We start from the raw sequence: 20,512 nt of genomic DNA on the forward strand, positions 1-20,512 counted from the left end.
TGGGTAGCTCCACTGACAGCAGCTAGGTTCAGCCAAAAGTTGTGATAGTCAGACAAGCCCATAGTAATGAGGTAAGTCTGAGGTCAAGCCAGGAAGTCAAGGGAGTATGGCAAGGTCAGGATTAGGTCCAGCAATGGCAGCCAGGTCAGTCACAGTGACCACCAGGCAAGCCCACAGTCATAAAGAAGACCTGATATCAAGCCAGGACATCCAGTCCATGAGTGAGGATCTGGCTCAGAGAGGTATGCTGCCAGAAACAAGCATCGCTGCAACAGGGCTCAGGCAAGGACCAAGGACATGGCCTGAGCTTAAGTACAGCGTCCAAGCGAAGAGGTCAACAAGCCCCTCCTTCTTGCATCTTTCACACAGAGCTTTCCTCAACGGTCTGAACCAAGGCTGCACAGCTGTGCTACATCAACGCTGACCTTGAGCACAGGCAGCTCAACCCTGTAAGGAGGGGTCTGGGGAGCCTGTCGATGCACTCAGGGCCCTGACATTAGCTTTCAAAGGAAATACTTATAAGAACCAAGGACAGAGCCTGCTGAACTATCAGCCTAAGCAGAGATTTCAAGTCTGAGAGCAAATGTATGCTGAATGTTATTGGCACAACTACAGAAACATTTTTTAAAAGTGGGGTTTAATGAGTTAACCGGAATTGTAAAGTGCAAGTCTGTCAGATTAAAATATCTCTGCACATAAAAATATCTGCCTCCAAACAGAGATGGAGTGGCATATCTTCACTAAAAATAATTTAAATAACGCTGTTGTAATTAAGATCTTCCCCCAAAAACAAATTTCCGAACACACAAAACAATTTTAACATTCACTATCAAACCAAAAATATTAAATCCCCCCATCATTCTTCATTAATTTCTAAAAAAATCAAATGACTGAAAAACAAGAAAATGAGAACATACAGCATTTCTTTTACTTGTATGCACTTTGATAGTCCACTCAAAAAAATGATAAACTGGTACGATAGTTAACATATGATGCTGTCACCTTATTATGAATGGATTTATCACTGTATAACAGTAATGGGGTTTAGCTCCAATAAAAATCATTGTCAGTGACCCAACGTGGGAACCTGCGGAAAATCATTCACTTCCCTTTACTTGCTTAGTGTTAATTAATTTTAAGCAGCTCTCTGCAGTATCTGCTCTGATGCAAAAGAAAGGTAGGAACATGAAAGTAGGGAGAAAGGACAGATAACTCTCCAAACTCCTAAGTCACAGTGTTGAACTTTGGAATTGAATAGCTATATTAAAAAAAGTACACGTTACCAGTACTATTAATACTGGAGTGGAGCATTTTGAACTGCTTGTGCTGAAGTACTTCCCTGCTTATCAACTCTGCCATCATCACACACATCTGCCCTAGTAGTTCTATTTTGTGCAACTGTAACAATGTCTGAAGTTTGATCAACCAGTCACTTCTGACACCTGGAATTACTGATGTTCAATGACACTGCAGTCTTCAATTACATTATATTTAAAAGTACTTGTTTTGGAGGTTTCACATACCGCCAAATGGTATACACACAATTTCTTGATTAAAAGTATTTTAAGATCTGTAAAAAGGTCGAAGGATAATGAAATTTAACACATTCATGTAAGCTACCTCATAGGTTGGACAAACTAAAGACAAGCTTGCCAAGCAACCTGTGTCAACCTAGCATTACCATCCATCTTCATCCTGTTCCATCTACTTTATCTCTAATCTACACAGCCCTGAATTCAAGGCACCCTTACCTTGTGCCCTCATCCAGAAGATTCAAAGCAGAATTTACTCCAAAGTTTCATTTTTGCCACTTAAAAAATTACTTCCTTTGTAACACTGAAAGTCAGTCTGAGTTCTACTGAAAATACTTGAGTAGTGAATTAAAGGTATGAGCACAGAAAAACGAAACAGAACAGAGGAAATAAGGGGATAGGAAAACAGATAAGAGACTAAACAAGAAGGAAGGAAAATTCTTGTTTTCTATTAAGTGTTTGGAACATAGGGGGAAACATTAATTCTTGAGGAAAATAATTTTTCATGATTGTTCTGCTCAGCTTAGCGGTGTGATTCATGCTACCAGTCCTTGAAATGTGCAAAAATTACAAGTACTGGTTAAACTTTAGGTTCTTGTTTTGCTGCTCAGGTCCCTCATATAATTTCGTGTCTTAGATTCTTTGGAAAAAACTGCCTGTGGGAAGACAGAGGTGTGTGTCTCAGGTACAAATGACTGAATATGGCAGTGCTGAATAACCATACTACCAGCAGAATGGAGAAGGCAAGTAGGGATGGAGTTCAGAGAAACAGAAGGAGCTTAATGCAGAAACACAGGAATGTACTGTTAATCCAGTGAGAAAATAGAGAAATATGACCATTGAGCCTGAAGAAGGCTACTGTGTTTTGAAGTTTTTTTATAGATTCCTACCATCTTACTAACAGACAATGAGAAATAGAAGAGTATTGAAAGTCTTCTAGCTACCACAGATCATTTTTTAAAGTAACTTTATAATTACTGTTTTTCCAGCTATCCCTGTTGATGAAATAATTTTTAGATGTAGTGATCCAGCTACAGGCCTGGATTCTGTCACATTATTCTCAGATATTAATTCTGTTAAAATAAAAAAAGAATGTATGACTTAAAATGTCAAACACTGCTGTTCTTTATTATCAAGCTTAAAACCTTTGGGGATGTTTTTCCCAACTGTAGTTTAACGCCTAAGTAAAAATAACGTCTATTTCCAGATATGCTGCAAACTTGGTAATACAGGGAGGGTCATCTGCTGACACAGTATTATCCTGCCAAGCAGAAAAACCATGATGAGACTATTATTGCACAATATTTCTCAAAATAAATGTTGAAATTACTTTTGTATCTATTCATAGTGGTAAATTTTGTCTTGCTGCCCATCTTCTTCAAAGAAACAGCTATTTTTAAAAAGGTGATTTATACAGTACACAAATATTTTTCTAGTTACACTTCAATTTTCTATTAATAATTTAAATAGAATTAAGTGACTTGTACCAGCAAAGAAATAACTGAACATGTCATTATTTGACAAACAGCTTAGTGAATATTTGTGTCCTTAACACAAGCATTTGACAGGTAACAGCTGTCATTAAAGTAATTAGAAAACACCACACTGGGCAACGCTTTTGCCCAGGTTGGTAGGGACAGCTACACATTAAGCTCCTGTTCAAATGGAACAAGAGAAACAGAGGAAGTATAAATACCGTTACAAAAAGCACAAAAACCTTCTGACAAGCTCAACTATGATCTCCAGAGGAAAGGATTAGGCCTTATCTTAGAAAAATAAACTTTTCCAAAGGGATGAGCTAAGATGTTCTACCACATCCTTCTAGACTCATTGCCTTTTATTATGAGTTAATTAAATTAACTCATAAGTCTGCATGAAAAATGAGAATAAATGAGAATTTATTTAAAGCAGTCTGTTTGTATTTCCAAGTCCTCTTTTTATATTCACCAACCATTGTAAACAGACATATGTAGCTATATTATGAATTCTTTTTTAGTGAACTTAAACAGAAATTTAGCATTAACAAACCTTGCCCTTAAAAAGATGACAGTCCACCACCTACATGTGAAAGGAACTGTGTGCTATCTGTGATGTACACTATGAAAATACAAACATTTTTTAATTTGTGTCCTTAGAGAGACAAGGTGATTCTATCATTGTGCTATATCCCCAGATACTTAGACACAAAAACTTGCAAAGGGACGTGAGCTGGGAACTGAGGCACATTTGGGGGGTGGGGGTGGGGAAGCAATGGTCAGAAATAGGTGGAAAAAGCAAGCCTTTTTTGCAAAGGGTTCAAGTAGCTGCTTAAATAAATAAATCTACCTGCAAACTTGTTTCCCTATTCCTTAACTAATTTCAGGCCCATCCCCAAGCAACTACTACTGTCCTCATCACCAATGAACAGGAGAGAGGCAGGAAGAGGACCTATACAAGACCATTATACAAGCTCTTCCTAACAGTTCTGATAGTCTTGTAAAAGAGAAAACCACACCACAACAGAAAAGAACTTTTCTTCCCCTATGAACTTGTATGGTCTTTCCAGGGAAACAGGATGTAAGCCTATACCTTTTGTTTGTGAAGATTTACCCCAAGTTTTATAATCACACTTTCTTCAGTCTCTCTCTTCTTCAGGCTAGCTGAAGCGTCACTAACCAAAATTGTGATTAATAGGCAAGTTTTCCTTCCAAATCTCCCTTTCTCTCCCCCTCCTTCTGCTGATTTTCATATCCTTCCGTGCACCATAACTGGAAAGGGCACCTGGTAGGCACAGGCTTACAGACTTATACTTTTTACAAGCCACCAAGAGAAATTGGACCTCCTTAGGGGAAGAAAGGAACGCAGAAGAACAGCAAAACCATAGAAACCACACTATTTACAGCAGGAAGGCTAACGGAGAATGCAAAATGAAAGATGAGATGGTAGACAGAGTAAATCAGCAGTATAGATATTGGAAGGTGTATATGAGCTAATAAGGAATTACACAATTTCAAAATATAGAGATAAAAGATCATTGATGGCTAGGACAACAATTTTAGGAGTCCTGGTTACACGCCAAACTCTTCAGTACTCTGCTATAGCATCTTTAGGAAGTTACATGACATCCATCTGCATATATTTATCCATTAATAGAATGTAGTTAATAATATTAACTTAAATCCTATGTGTGTAAAAGGAATTTTAAATTCTCATATGGAAGTTTTATAGATCAGTTTTATACACAGAGTGGAATTTAAAAAAGCTTACTCTGCAAACATGCTCTTACTAAGAATCCAAGAGGAAAAGGTGGTCTTCAGTTTGCTCTTCCATATTTACTTTTCCACGCTGTCTTTACAGAGTTCCCCCCTATAAATCTGATACATACAATGACTGTTCAGATTATCTGCCTTCATTGCCTTCCTCAGACCGATTCTGTGACAAAACACAAACCCAATCTGCCATACAAAAGCCATGTGTCACAAGACATGGTGGCTAACCTACCTAAGCACTAGCTAGTAGCCTGGTTTTCTTTGACATTTTCAGAACCATGAATTTACAGCAACCTTCATTACAATTGCCCAAAACAAACTGCCTCAACTTAGGTATCACGTGCTGTACTTCGAGAACATGGTGTATCATACCATACTTACGGTACCTCACACCATACTGTCTATCTTCAGAAAAGATGAAAAGTTGTCGGGCCTATGCATGTTATAAACATTGCCTGCAATCCGATCAGAGCAATCTTAATGACTCTTGACATAATAAGCCAAGTGAAACCTCAGGGACTGTGGCAAGGATAAGTACCATCCATACCATGATAGCCATGTTTTTTTACTTTAAACTATCAAAAAAATAATAACAATCCCTGTGGAATAATAGTCTTTGCGGAAGGATACAATTAACTTTTATCAGTAGTAGATGGCATTGTGCTCATCAGATCTGATGCTACTTCCTGTGACATAAACTTTTACTCCTCTTCACTATTCTTTTTCCAGTTTGCCTCCACTCTTATTGCCTATTTGTGAGAAGAATGGATGACAACACGTATTCTGAAGTTGTTTGATTACTTGAGACTAAACATGATGTTCAGAGGTTCAGAGAAGATTATTAATTGTGCCTTTATCCATGGCTGCTACAAGTTTGTGCTTCGAAGTCACAAGCCAACAGAAAGATAACTAACAGTGTGTTAAAATCTAATGAGACATGCAAGACTAGTATTGAAACACCCAGAGAACAGTGACATGATGCTGTAACTGTAACCAAGAAGTAAGCATTTGATGAGGATTGTGTTAGATCACCTTCTTGAAAGATAGGGATTAACATATAGTAACAGAATAATATGAATTCCATACAGTTACCAGTATCAGTACATGGCATCTTTTCTATTAACCTTTTCAGTTACGCTAGTTTTATTATTAACCTCTTTGGTTTTGTTTGGAGTTTGCACAGTATCCTAAGGGGCAGGCAATCTTTTTACATGAATGTTTCTGTAATTAAACAGAGACCAGGCTCACAGTACACTTATAGATACTAGATAATATTGGAGATAACTTACCACAAGCAGGACGTATAATAAGGTTATACGAATGTCTGATTGGGGGATAAAAGCACTATTAGTCATTCTTTCATTCAAAGGGAATTAATATTTACCATGTAGCTTTCTTGGCACATGATTTGGACTGAATGAGAACAGAAAATACTTCACTGATAATTTTAAAAGATTTTTTTTAAAGCAGACCTAGACATACCCAGTTGCTGAAAGAGAAGAGCCACACTGGTGCCTGTAACAGGAAGGCTATCATGTAGAGGAGTCTGTATCAGTTGTCTGTCTCCAGCTCCCAAAGAAAACAATTTCTGTAGAAAGAATTTTTTTAATTGAGTATAAATTTAAATTATACAGAATAAACAAGCTGTTGTCATACAGATAAGTGATTCATCCTGCGAAAATTATTTGTTTTGTGTACAAAAGTTTGAAGTCAGTAAGGATAATTGAATTGACCAACAGAAATCTGAAATATAATTTGAGGACAATTATACGTCCCCTTGAACATATAGCATGATAGCTCCTTCCTCGCATTTCCATTAAATTAGTTAAATAGTTATGGCTTTGAAGGCCTTCAATATCAGACCTTTAATAATACACTAAAAAACCTTCCAGACAAAGAAAAAAGTTTAGAACATACTCAAATCAGAAAAATATGTATTATTTTCTAACTGTAGTTCTTTGCCATCTACTGTCTGCATGCATGCTTTAAGTATGAACATACTTAAATGTTCATACTTTTATATATATATCTCATATATAATCAGATATATGGTTACTGAAGGGACGCTTCTACTCCCATGTTCCTGCTCTGTGTTTTAAAATAGAATTAAAACTTCAGTTACCTTTCCAGCAAAAGAACATACCTCCCTTGAGGGAGGCAGGAAATGGTAGTCAAAGGAATGCACTTGTGTATCACATCTCAGAAAGAATTTTAACTGCAAAATAGTCTTGCTTTCCTCTCCTCTAAGTAAATCCACATGACATTCAAGCAGTGGATGATTTTAGGTGGTTACCTCTAACCACTACCTACCATGAGCTAAGGAGTTGTTTCTGTACAAGCAGTAAGTATGGGACAACTCCACTTTGTATGGCTGCAAAGTTGCTGAACGTATGAAGGTAGGAATCTCTAGTTGCTGCACAGTCAATGTTTGACACCAAAACACTCCACGGTAACACCAAACAAGTCCCTGAGCTATGGCAGAGATGGTCTTCTCCAGCACTTCAACAGCAGACCTGTATGCAAGTCAGCAACTAATTTCACAGTTATTTCAATGGCAGCCACATGAATAACCTGGGAGGCTCCTCAAGGACTTCTGGAGATAAACACTGGAAGAGTGTCCCCATTCTAAGATATATAATGCAGATTCAGCCCTGGAAGCATGAAGCTTAAAGAAAAAATTTCTGATTAAAATGATAGTTTGACACTAGCAAATTTAAATTTGAACTGAAAGAACTTTTTATTTGAAGAAAGAAAGCAGAAGGGAGAATAGTCAGAGGACTTCTCCTCCCTCTTCTCGCAGAGGAAACGGCCACTGAGGAAAGCTGTATTTGGGGGGCAGGGGGGGGAAGACGATAGAAGAGTAGCCAGAAGTTCAAGTGGATCACCAAAACTTGTACTATGATATTCAAGTACCACTGGAGAAGAGGATTGCTGATGAGGAGATGCAATCTAATTACTCTCCTTCAAAACCAAAAAGCTTGGCATCCAAAAGCACAAAGACATGGCTGCCCGGAGAGCAGTAAGGTACGTCTTGACTAAACTGAGAGGACATTTTGCCACTCAGCACCAAGAAATTCCACAGCAGCCAAGGCTATAGGAAAACCAGAAAAGAATTAGGGATTTGTAGGATTTCAAGTAGGCTGATAATCCATGGTTGGGTGGGAAACATGAGAAAATATGCATGAAACTGTCATTAAAATGCCATTTGCATACTTAGTTTCCAGGTATGTTTCATGATAATGACTACAATTTCCCAGTAGTGTCACAACATAAAGTGAAGGCCAAGCAAATAAGACATGACTGGTTTGGTAGAAATCCACAAATGTATAGGAATCATTTACTGAAAGTAAATCAACAAAAAAACCTGACTTTTTGCTCACAGAAGGCATAGGTAAAAAGCAGGAAGAAGTGTATTTGCTCAAAAACTTTCTTCTTATTTTTGAATGCATGGACTACCTGGAATATTTCATTACCTCTGAGAAAACCATGTTCAAGTTACTTTTCTGGCATTTTTTGTAAATTCATGAAAACAGAAATTTAAAAGAGTTACCAAAGAAAAAGACCAGTGGAATCCTGAATTGCATCAAGGAAAAGACACAGGTAAATGAACTAAAGTGAAGGACATGTTAAAAAATGGCAAAGGAAAAAAAAATACCTGTAGCAAGCAGAAATATTACTGAACACGTATTATTATTACAGAGTAAACTTATACAAACTGCTTGATTTGTTACTGTGCCTTGTAAAAAGCCAACTCAAGTGACAAAATTAACCCTTTGACCTTATCCTGGAATGGAATTTTTGCTGTCTTTAGAAGACAGGCCACAGGGAAAGCACTCACAGGCCACAGGGAAAGCACTCAGCTGAACTATGATCTTTTTTTCTTCAAAAATATTTCAAGAATTTATTTTTTGTTTTCTTCATAAATTAAATTAACTGGAAAAATACCCTTTTTTTTTTTTTTCTCCCATTTACCTGAGACCCTCCAGAAGCAGGGACAAGGCATGAACAGAGATTTGCAATGAGAGTCTCCAGTGACACGTTCAGGCTGTCCACATACACAGTATAGATCAGGCCAAGGCAAGCCTAGAAAGGTAGACAAAATATATTAGACTGCTATACAGGGAAAGGAGATATCAGATTACTTAAAGATCTATGTATATACTTTTTTTCAATTAAGTATCTTAACATTCATTAATGTAGTGAAGTATCTTTCAACTGAAGACAAAGTAATTTGCTACAGAAGCAATCATCCATTAAAAAAAAATGAGCTGGGCTACTTAGAAGGGACGTATGTGCTGGCAGGTGTAGATATATTCTTCTTTTATAAGAAATTCCATGTTTAATATTTGCGCTTTGTTCATTATACCAAGAATACTTTACCACAAGTTACTTTTAAAAAATTAAAACCTCAACATAGCTTCATGTGTGCTTTGAATTCTATGGAACCAAGCCTGACTGCTTTCCAGAGCAGAACACTGATGAATCAATGAGGATTTGAGTCTCATTTTAAGACTAGCAACTATTCCATGTTATTTAACTTACATTCTTAATTTTATTAATTTAATATAAATATATTTTTAATTTTACAGTATATTAAAACTTCAGCATTTTTTTAATGGATCCAGTTTGATGGAGAAATCATAGATACGGCTTTTTTTTTTTTACTAATTTTTACATACATTTTTACTAATAATGTAAGATGATTTAACATTACATTCTAAGACAACTTTGGAAAAGGAAACAAATAAATTAGTTTCACAGCATCCTTTTGGTGCCTTTTATCTGTTGCAATTTTGATAAATCAGCAAATATTTTAGGAATTATCTTCTTAGAAATAATTCCAACAGTAACTTTTCATATAACACATAGTTAAGCTGTGAAACTCCTTGCCATGGGTTGTTGTAAAATCTGAGCATTAAGAAACTGAACAAATTATATGAGAAAACCCACACACTGACACTTCTGGTTCAGGATGTCATTTAACTCTAACTCACATTGAATGAGGAAATTATTTTGTGGAATTATTTCTATACCCTGTCCTATTCTTACGCACTTTGCATTTGCTACAGGCCGCTATCAAGAGACAAAATACTGTGCTGCATGGACTTTTAATCTCACTCGGTACAGTCATTCTTAATGTCTAATGAAAACTTAACTGTTGAATGATTTCCTCCTTTGATCCGTAGACTAAACTATATTTGTTTCTGTTAATATGTATCAGCTTAATAAAAAGTTAAGCTTTTCATTTATCTCAGATCAGTCATATTTCATCAGCTGAAAGTAATCCAAGATCCTAACTCTCTGTCATGCATCTTAATTTGATCTGGAAGAGGCTCTGACATTTTGCCTTACGTATGGAGGAAAACTAGGATTTTGCTATTAATTCACCATTATATATTTAATCAAATATTAATTACTTGTTTTTACCAGAGCAACTCTTGTTTTGTCCTAATAATTCCCAAAAAACCCTCTATTTCGTCTTCTCTGTAGATTTAAAACTGCTTAGAGAGTAAAAAAAGCACTGCTTTAACCTACAGGGGCTATTTACTGTCAAATACACTGAATTTTTTTTTAGTTCTATCTAAGCCTACTTTTGCTTTTAAATTCCCAAATCAATCATGAGATGTTTTAAATCAAAAGTACTGTCACTGCTACTCATTAAAAACAGATTTGTCTGCTGACATGCATTATAAATAGCAATTGCAAGTTCTTTACCCTGAAAATTTCTGGATAATCGAGTCTGGACACCAATACCAAACTTTTAGGAGCAAATACTTCTGCAGGCGGAATTAAACCAGACTCCTCTTCACCTTCAATTTCTTTTGTTCCCTTGAAAATAGAAACACTTCAGTTAATAAGCAGAAAGAAACCTCAAACTCAAATATTAGTATTCTTACAAAAAGTTAACATTTCTCAGAACATTAAAAACGAATGCATTATCTGAAACTGATAATGAAGTCAACTAATATTCTAATATTAATATCTAATATTATATTAGCATATTCTAATGGTTACCTAACTCCCTACAAGTTTCTAGATGTAGTTCAGCATGTCCAGAGAAGGGCAGTGAAGCTGGTGAAGGGTCTGGAGCCCAGCTCTTATGAGGAACAGCTGAGGGAACTGGGGGTGTTTAGCCCAGAGAGGAGGATGTTCAGGGGGGACCTTACTGCTCCCTGCATCTCCCTGACAGGGGCTGTAGGCGGGTGGGGGTCGGTCTCTTCTCCCAGGTAACAAGCGACAGGACAAGAGGAAATGGCCTCAAGCTATGCCAGGGGAGGTTTAGATTGGATATTAGGAAAAATCTCTTCACTGAAAGCATGGTCAAGCACTGGAATAGGCTGTCCAGGGAGGTGGTGGAATCACCATCCCTGGAGATGTTTAAAAAAACCCACAGCTGTGGTGACATGGTTTAGTGATGGACTCAGCAGTCCTGGGTTAACAGTTGAACTTGATGATCTTCAAGGTCTTTTCCAACCTAAAAGGTTCTATGATTCTATTAACTAAAATTATCTGTAAAGTCATCTCCACCCTGACCCAGTGAATTTGAAATCTAAAGGAATTTCTTTACAAAAATCTATTTCAGATTTTTCAAAAAAAATCCCTCAAACTCACGAACCACTAAGTGTCTGGCTTAAAAAAAGAGAAAGGTACAACACAGATAAACTTGTAGTTGTTCAAGATGTTGTGCAAGTTGCTATAACCTCCTTGCCAGCACTTACTATTCAAACACAAGTATTTATTATTCATCGCCAAAACTAAATATGTCACTAAATACTTTCATTTCTAAAATTCCACACATACTTTGACAAATTCATTAATTGCGTAAGTTTTCAAATGACAGAAATCCTATGCTTTCCAATTTTTGCACAAAATTCTCTCCACCCACGCTGACACCACCCACCAAATTTGTACATATTCTACTTGTTCCTCTGACCAAGCATTCTTCTAAGTAAAAATCACTATATTATCTTAATTAGGAATATGAGAAAACTTACTTCCTTATGACAACATGAAATGGCTGGCTTCTATTTCTGTCATGTTACTAGTCATCATTTCATTTTATTTAAAAAATAATAATAATAATAATCCAGCATAACTTTTCTATTCATTGGAAGAAACCTGATGGAAGTGCTCTTAAGTGCCAAGAATCCTGTGAGTTCAGGAGCTTTATTCCACAACCTCAGTTCAGAATGTATGGTTTCTTTAAGCAAATGCAGGTATCCAAATAAAAGCAGTTAAAACGACGACAGCAGGAGGACTTTAAAAGCTGACTTAATAAATACTTTTAATTATGAAAAATGTTTAGTTATTATAAGCTTCATTGTGGGAATTTTATTTACGAACAAAAAAATTTGGAAACCACCACCTACAGGATATTTATTCTTCTAGTTAGAAACTAAAATGGTTCTTTCAAAAGCACGTCTTGTTTTTGCTAACCTAACTGACTTTCTACTGAAACAAAATACATAGGAACAGTCCTTTGCCATCCACTCCTGTGTGCCTTGGTCTGAGCCAAACGGTGGCAGCTGAAGACATTAGCTATCAGACAGCTATCATCATTATCCGTAAACCACTTAATTGGTTTTGCCTCCACACCAAGACCTGCATTTTATTAGATAAATGCTCTCCTCAGTTCTAGCCTAAAATTGAAAAGGGCGGTCTGAAAAGGTCCAGTAGCCGGGTATCAGCTAGAAGCTGCCCTGACAGCCGTAGGGAAATAGAGAGTTACTTTCTACAGGTGAAGGTATCTGCATCAGAGCCTCTGCCCATTGCCCTTCCAGCCATAACATCAGCACTGGCCTTTCAGGCTTGTGTCCTGAACATGGGCACATCTCTTGGAAGCTGCCCAACCACCCTCAAGTTCTGTGTCAACCTATGCTAAAGCACTTCTCACATATGCCCCTCTGAAGAATAAGATACATAGGTATGTGTGTGCGCACATGCACCCTGGTGCCCTATTTTCATTACTATATAGACAAAAACAGCCATGTGATTTTTTTATATGTATACCAGAGGAGAGACGCTATAAATGTTTTGGTGCTTTTAAATACAGGAACTAATTGAGATTCTGGGATTCCTGTTAAACTTCCACTGTGCTTCTTCAAGACGTAAAAGTTAGCTGGTATTCACATATGTTATACTATCCCTTGTCTAATCAAGTTATGACCAAAAAAAAAAAACACCTCACCCAACAACAAAAAATAGAAACAAAACCCCCAAACATATAAGCATCACTATATTGAGCCAGAAAAGTGGTTCATCATTATATAGCTTGTCCCCTGTCTTGGTACCAAGGGCCCCCCTGAAGAGAGGGCAAACTTAGTGTTGCCGTTCCTCCAGTGCAGTCTCCCTGTCCTCAGGATCTTCCTGACCTGGAGACAGCCTCCTATTGAAAACACAGCTCAGTGTTCAAGCAAAAATGGTTTAAAAAGAGAGTACTCAGGTTCACAAAATATCTATTACACTTTCATACCAAAGTAAAAACAATTGGCACAGCAATATATATACACATATGAGCACACACCTGGCTTTTTACATTAATGCTTACCTAACGGCAGCCAATACATACGCAATGTATGTGTTTCATCTAGTTTTCATCTTATTTCTAAGTTAAAACTGTGATTCACAAATTAATAGAGAAATGTGTAACTCAACAGTCACATGTCCCACGTGTTCATTTATTGCCATCCATTATAATGTTGACAGGGAGAGCTTTTACATTAATTACAGTTCCCTCCCCCTGCCCCAAAAAATGCAAGAAGTTTTTTTATAATTATAGTTTAGCAGTTATACACCACTAAACATATAATCAACAAAAGCTTATTGTATCAACTGTTCTAAAGAGCAATTATAAATTCTAGGCATAAAGGTAACAGATCCTAGCTATCTGACAAATTGTGGACCCCGACAACATTGGAAAAAAACAAAATTAAAACATATTCTGTAATTCTAAAGGTAAGGAAATATGGAAGCTTCTCCATATTCACATGGTACTAAGATAATGAAAATTCGGGGTGCAGAGACAGGCAGGAGGTTTCTATAAAAGGCCATTTTCATAAAATCCACCCAGCTTCAGATCAAGTCTTGAATTAATTCATAATTAAAATTAATTTAAAACTTCAAGGGCACAATAGCAGCACAATAGCAAATTGATAAATCATTTACACTGTAAAAACACTCTCTCTTACTTCATAAAAGATTTATGGAAAAATGTAATGTGACTAGTCATATTTCTTCCACAACTAAACATTCTGACAGGCACGCAGGCACATTATTAGGAGTCAGTAGACTAAGTAGATAATCATTTCAAACACATGACTTTTAACCTACTTTTCAAGCAAAGTATTAACAGCACAAGCATTCTGTAGCAATACTAAGTACAAAGCACTAAAACCACAAACTTAATTCTTTCTGTTTACACTTCTGCTCAGAAACATGGACATTTCATCTTTCTTTATCCCCTCACTCATCTAAGGAAAAAATACTCTCTAATCAAAACTAACAGAATCAAATACTTGTTCATGGGTTTTTTTCCCTCAATACTTTTGTATTTTACAAATAGACCAATTAGTTTACAAGTAAATTAAGAATAACTGGATGTTAAAGGAAACCTTGCTAGGGATATATAAACTGACAGATGAATTTAAATTGGTTAAATAAGAAGTAATATAATACTGTTATTTCTTTCTTCTTTTTTTTTTTAATCTAGTTGATTATATAGATTCCTTTTGCATTTACACTGGTTAGAATCAGATGATAATGGCATTGGGTATACTGCTATGGGGCTTCCCTGGTATCTCCCATCCAGATTGTTGGCTAGCTCTTCACACTACAGTAGAACAGATTAAGAATTTTCTTAATTTCAATTAAACATTGAAAGAGATTCCTTTTTTTAAGTATTTTTCCTCTTTTTATTTCTACATATGGACAGACTTTGAAAACAGCTGAAAAATAGGAAAATGTACTAGTAGAGAGCAAGCCACTGTTCCAGATCCTTAAAGATCCATTTAGTTTAAAAGGTGACGTACATTTAAAAATCTAATTCAGAAATATCTGTCCCTTTAGACTGGAAATGCGTGTAAGTTTTTTTTAACATCAGATAAATAAAGTTCTGAACAAGATTCTTCGGTAAGCTAAGGAATAGCTAACAGAGACTGATCTAACTATATTAATGAAAGAAACTGTATATATGACCTGTGATCACACATGACTTTACCAAGCTAAAATATTTGGTCCCCTTTAATTACATCTGTGTTTGACTGAAGCCTATCAGGGTCCTGTTCCCTGACTGCCAAACAGAATCCTCTTTTCTTCTGCATCTTGACTTGGTTTCTAAAGTTATAAGGAGAATATAGTGCAGAGATCTGTAAAGCATGGCTGACTCAAGTCCATAGAGCAGCTTTTCCACAAAATCTACCAGACAATACTACAGTTATTAATATGCTCAGCACAGAACTACTTATCCACAAAATCACCCAGCTAACAACTAACTTAACAGAAATCTTCATTGCAAGGGTTCCTTGATCACATACATATGATTGTTGACAGTGTGAGCATCCAAAACATGGAAGGCATAAAGGAGTAAAGACTGCCTTTTTTTCTTTTAGCCTCTACTGCATCTCAGGGAAACAGCATTGACAAACTGTTAAATTTAGGTATTTCTTAAACAAAATTTAATTCATCACATTCCAAACTGTCACAAAACCATAGCTACAACATCATAGTAATAAATGCTAACATTTATGTCCCATGTGATAAAAGAAAGTATAGGAAAAATCAAGATAACCAATTTTAAAAGTAGATACAGAAACATTTTAAATACAATTAAATAAGCATTTATTGTGTAAACATGGCTGAAGATATATCATAAGTTTAAATAGAGAAATCTCATCTGATTTTACAGCAGCGTGTTTCATTTGTTTATTTGTCTTCCTCCCCACCCCTTTTCCTGCATAAATAATAGATAATAAACAAACTCAGAAAATGGTGAAACTTCTTTTGAAGGACATATGATGCAATTTCATTTTGCTCAACCTGTTTGCTGTAGCTGGAAAGTGGCCTCTTAAGAGACTGGACAAAAGCCCATGTGTTCTATAAATCTAAAGCAGATCAATACACATTCTTATACTCAATTTTTTTCACTATCTTAGGGGAATGGATGTACTCACATCTACACTAAAATATATATATATATTTATACATATATACAGATAGATATATATACTGTGTGTGTATATATATACACACACACATAACTCCTGACATAACATAGCAATGAGTTTCATAGGTTCTTACATAAATGAGAATACGGAACTAGAGAGAGCATGAGTGCATATATTTCAACTGTTTCCCTTTCTTTTTTGTATCATGAGGAGTATCCATTTAACATATTTGTGACCTAAAGTAATGGGGTAACCTGGAATGTCCAACAACCAACTGAACTAACAGTGTCACTTTAAAATTTATGAACTTGGTCAAGAAAAGTAGCTGAATTAATGCATGCATTTGTGCAAGCATTTCAAAAAATCTCACAAAAAATTAACAGTTCACTTGACTAAATGTAAAAAAAAAAAAAAAAAAAAAAAAAAAAAAAAAAAAAAAAAAAGCAGCAACATGAATCCCCTCTCACAGTTCAGTACCCATGCCAGTCTGTTTAGGGAGATGTTTAAAGGCTATGTAATGAACACCACAAATCTACGAAAGCATACAATGCTGAATGCACAGGCTTAGCTTAGCAGCATATGAAACTATTCCAAAACTTCATCTCAGTCTCCTGCTTCTTCAGTACGTACTATATGCACTACTCGGTACAACTTAGGCAAGTACAAAGGTGACTATGAAACAGTCCTGCAACATTTTCTGCCCAATGCATTTTGTTTGCTTTAGATCACAAATACATATTCCGAGTTGAAAATTATGATTTTCAGATGACATCTTGTAAGGCCAAGAATAGCCTAAGTGTTTTGTTTCCATGCTTAGCATCAAAGGAGTTCAAGAGCAAAATTTCACTGGAGCTATTTTGTGTGCTAGCTTGCCAAAACAGAAGTAGTAACGCTGCGTGAAACAACAAGCGCTCAATCAAACTGACAGAAAAACTGCTAGTAAGTTCTTTGCATCAGGTCCTATCCTTATTGCTTAGTTTTACTCTTTATATACTTTTTACTGCTAACACAAATAATTTCACATAGAAATTGGGCATCTGAAAACCAGACCAAAACGCAAAGTACCAAACCCAAAGTCAACTGGTCATCCACAGCCTTAAAGAAGGACAACAAAAACAACCACCACCACCATAACCAGCATGCTAACTGAAATATGTTCAAAACAAGTGGTGGTAGCTCATCATGCAACGGCTATTTAACTTAAGAAACCCTTCTGGTACAGAATGGTAGTAATAAAAATGCATACAGCATCATAAGAAAACCACACAAGTTCATGAAATCCACAGAGGTTACTAAACATGCACCAGACTTATTCAGCTCAGTTGGTCCTCAGACTGTAGAAGCAGAGAAGGGACCCCTCACAGCGACACGACGTATGCCATGTTCCTCTGCTGTTCCCCAGATATTCACTCCTAACCATCCACAGAGACAAAATACTATGCAAGATGTCTTTTCATTCTAACCCAAAATGGTAACTCATGTTCTTCCAAGCATTTAATGTAAGGTGAATGTATCTTATTTAATGATACAGCTTCACAATATTATTTACATTATAAAAGTGTAACTTTTCTAGTACAATATTCAGACTTCATTGGTAGATAATAGTTTCAAGAACACATCAATTCTCTTCTGATACTTAAATCACACACACAAAAAGTACTAATGCAGGGTAAAGCCTAAGTCAGACAGTTCATTAAATAAGGGGGGGAATCACTTAAGTCATTACAGACTTACATTTGATTCCCTTCTTTCTTTTCTCTGTGACTGAACAAACTTTTAAGGACACACCAAAACCCACTTACGTATACAAGTCTAAAACAAACTGACTTAACTTTATTCATGGTTTCAGACTTGGCCCCAGGTATGTGGAATAGAGAAGAAAAGTAATTGCAGCATCCACATAGCAAGCAAATATCTCTTCTTAGCTATGAATTAATTCATAAATCTACAGGAAATGAAATAAGTTAAAAACATTTGTGGATTACTTGATGTCTGATAAGGGTTGATCACACACTCCAAGTTTTCCCTTATGTGGCGGTGGACTACGAAACCTATCTTTCTCCTTCCTACCCACCCACTTTCATGAAACTACTCCAAGTGCATGATCTCTGCTGTCAGTCACATTTGGCTGACACTGGATGTATTTAGATGTTGCATGTGGGAAATCAGCATTTAAACCGACATTTTCACATAAACCTCAATTCCAGCTTAAGAAATTATGTTAAAACGTTTAGTAGGAAAAGGTGACTGATTTTGTGCTACTTCAGTGAAAAACTGCAACTCATTTGAAGGCAACACGTGTGGCAATCAACTTTACTCGTATTAACTTTATCTTTTTTTATGCAACAGAGCTATTCATTGCTCTGATCCAGCCTTCAAACTTTAAGGTTTCCTCTTGAACCTTTATGCACCTAATTTTGCCGCAACATTCATATTATTTTAGTATGTCAGCTCTGCTGCTAAATATTGACAAATTTAACTTAAAAATAACAAATCTAGCCAAAATCTACATTAAGAACTTAAGTCAATTTTTAAAGATTAAAATGACCTACCAATATAATCCAAAAAAATTCTCCCTACTACTGAATATAGCTGCTGTTAAGGGACTTACACAGCTCAAGAACACATTAGCATTTGCTCCATCAGGATGTAGCTGAACTACAGTGCACATGAATAATAACTATCCTTCCTCTCCTGTTTTTTCCACCCCCATCTTCAGAACATGGACATGTCCATCTTAATACTTCAATATGTACACCCAAATCTGCCATTTATCAAATCTCCGACACTGAGGGCTCCTAAACAAAGCAACTCTAACTGTTATCCAGCTCTCCAAGACTATCAGCTGTCCATCAGGTCTTCACTTACATTGCTGACTCCACCCAGCTGGACCACTATGTCCTTCTGGGTCTCTGAACGACCTCTATAGCAGGCAAGCTCTGCTGAATTGCCTTTGTTAGAGATACCGCTGGTTTTCATACACAAGGGCAATCCAGGCATGATGACTGTGTATCTCCGTTCCAGGGGCATATGCTACTGAATTCGTGCATTTAGTTCTGATTAATGTTGAGCAGAGAAAAATTAGGTATATCTTCGTGTCAGAGTGAGGAAAAGAAGTTTAAACTGAGGTACTAATAGAAAAGTTAGAAAACACATAACATTAGATCTCGCTTTACTGTTTCTAAAGGTAGAAATTGGCAGGCATTATTTGAAACTCAGAGGAAATCAAATGTGAACAGGAAGTGAAATTAGAATTGTACTTTAATTAATTCACCCAATCCTGGAGACAGAACAAACACGTCTCTTTACAGAACTTTCACTCTAGTACTTCATTATAATTGTCAAAAACAGTTTGCCCTATGCAAAATTTTGCACTGAAATTGTGCCAAGTTCAGCAAGCCTGCTGCTTTACTACTAACTGCCCAGCAAAAAAGATTTAAAGACCACAGATAATTTCTTATTTTAAGAAAAATTATTTGGAGTTTGTTTTAGTAATCTTGTGCCAATTGCTCATTTCGGACACATCGTTTTCTCTCCATGTGATTTAGTCTCTGCTGGTCTTACTTGCAGCCAAATACACTCTTAGCTGGTTTACTAACAATCAAAGGCCAAAAAACATTCAGCATCAATTCATTTTATTTACTTTTCAGATTATACAAACGCCTGTATCCAATAAATTCTAACACATGTACTGAAGTTAAAATAAACTTCGCTGACTGTCTCCAGAAGACAAATCTACATCCTGCCTACAATCTGCTGTACTGAACTAAACCCACAGGTAAATAGATGTACTTCATGGCTTGTCTATGCACACAGAATCATACCACTGCAGCTGAACTTATACTGGAATGATCACACCAGCATAAAAGCCAGTATCTTCACTTAATTTCAAAACAGGACATAAACTGTAGTAACGCATGGTAGGGATTCTATCAACTAAAGAAGAAAAGGACCCAAGGTAGAAAATTATGCCAAGATCGTACATATCAAACAGAGTAACCTCAAGTCTCTGTAACAGGTGAGCTCATTCATTCCCTAAATACTACTGACACTTCAAAGTATTTGTACAAGCTAGTAAGGAGTTTGCATTGCACCTTCCAGCATTACATAAAATTTACACCACCAGCATCTATTAAATTTTCAGCATTTAATGCACCTCACTTTGAAAACTCTGGAAGGTGCTTATATGAATTATCATCCAAACACACTAAAGTAACTTTGGAACAAAATTAACCTCATACCCAGACTTTCTACCTTTCAGTCCACCTTACGCAGCCATAAGCCAAAGTGTATTTTTGGAGTAGGCCATTATGCTATGCACACTCTGGAAGATCTGGAAAGTCCAAGGTAATGCCCTTGCAGTTACCCTGTAAACGCTGAAATCCCATAGGGCAATAATCAATAGCATTAACTAACTGTTTTCAACATGGTAACCTTAGCACTGAGGAATGTTAAAAAACTACAGTAACAAGTTTGTAACAAGAACTATGCATATGCAAATAGTAATTTCAGAGCTTTAGAGTTTACTAAATCTTTCTGAATTTTCCCAAAGGCAGAAAATTTGATCCGT

At 36.3% G+C, this 20,512-nt stretch overlaps 1 protein-coding gene across 5 annotated transcripts in view; it reads right to left on the reverse strand.

Moving 5' to 3' along the window:
- Window positions 1-20,512, reverse strand: part of SBF2 (SET binding factor 2) — a 254,668-nt gene that overhangs the window by 127,763 nt on the left and 106,393 nt on the right. For all 5 annotated transcript variants that reach the window (XM_040608411.1, XM_040608415.1, XM_040608414.1 and 2 more), the window contains exons 4-6: window positions 10,496-10,609; window positions 8,753-8,863; window positions 6,263-6,368 (exon numbers count right to left, since the gene is read on the reverse strand). In XM_040608411.1, the coding sequence (XP_040464345.1) occupies window positions 6,263-6,368; window positions 8,753-8,863; window positions 10,496-10,609 (331 nt within the window). The remainder of the gene's footprint in view (window positions 1-6,262; window positions 6,369-8,752; window positions 8,864-10,495; window positions 10,610-20,512) is intronic.

The sequence above is a fragment of the Falco naumanni genome, chromosome 10 (genome assembly GCF_017639655.2).
Source record: "Falco naumanni isolate bFalNau1 chromosome 10, bFalNau1.pat, whole genome shotgun sequence".
NCBI classification, from domain to species: Eukaryota; Metazoa; Chordata; class Aves; order Falconiformes; family Falconidae; genus Falco; species Falco naumanni.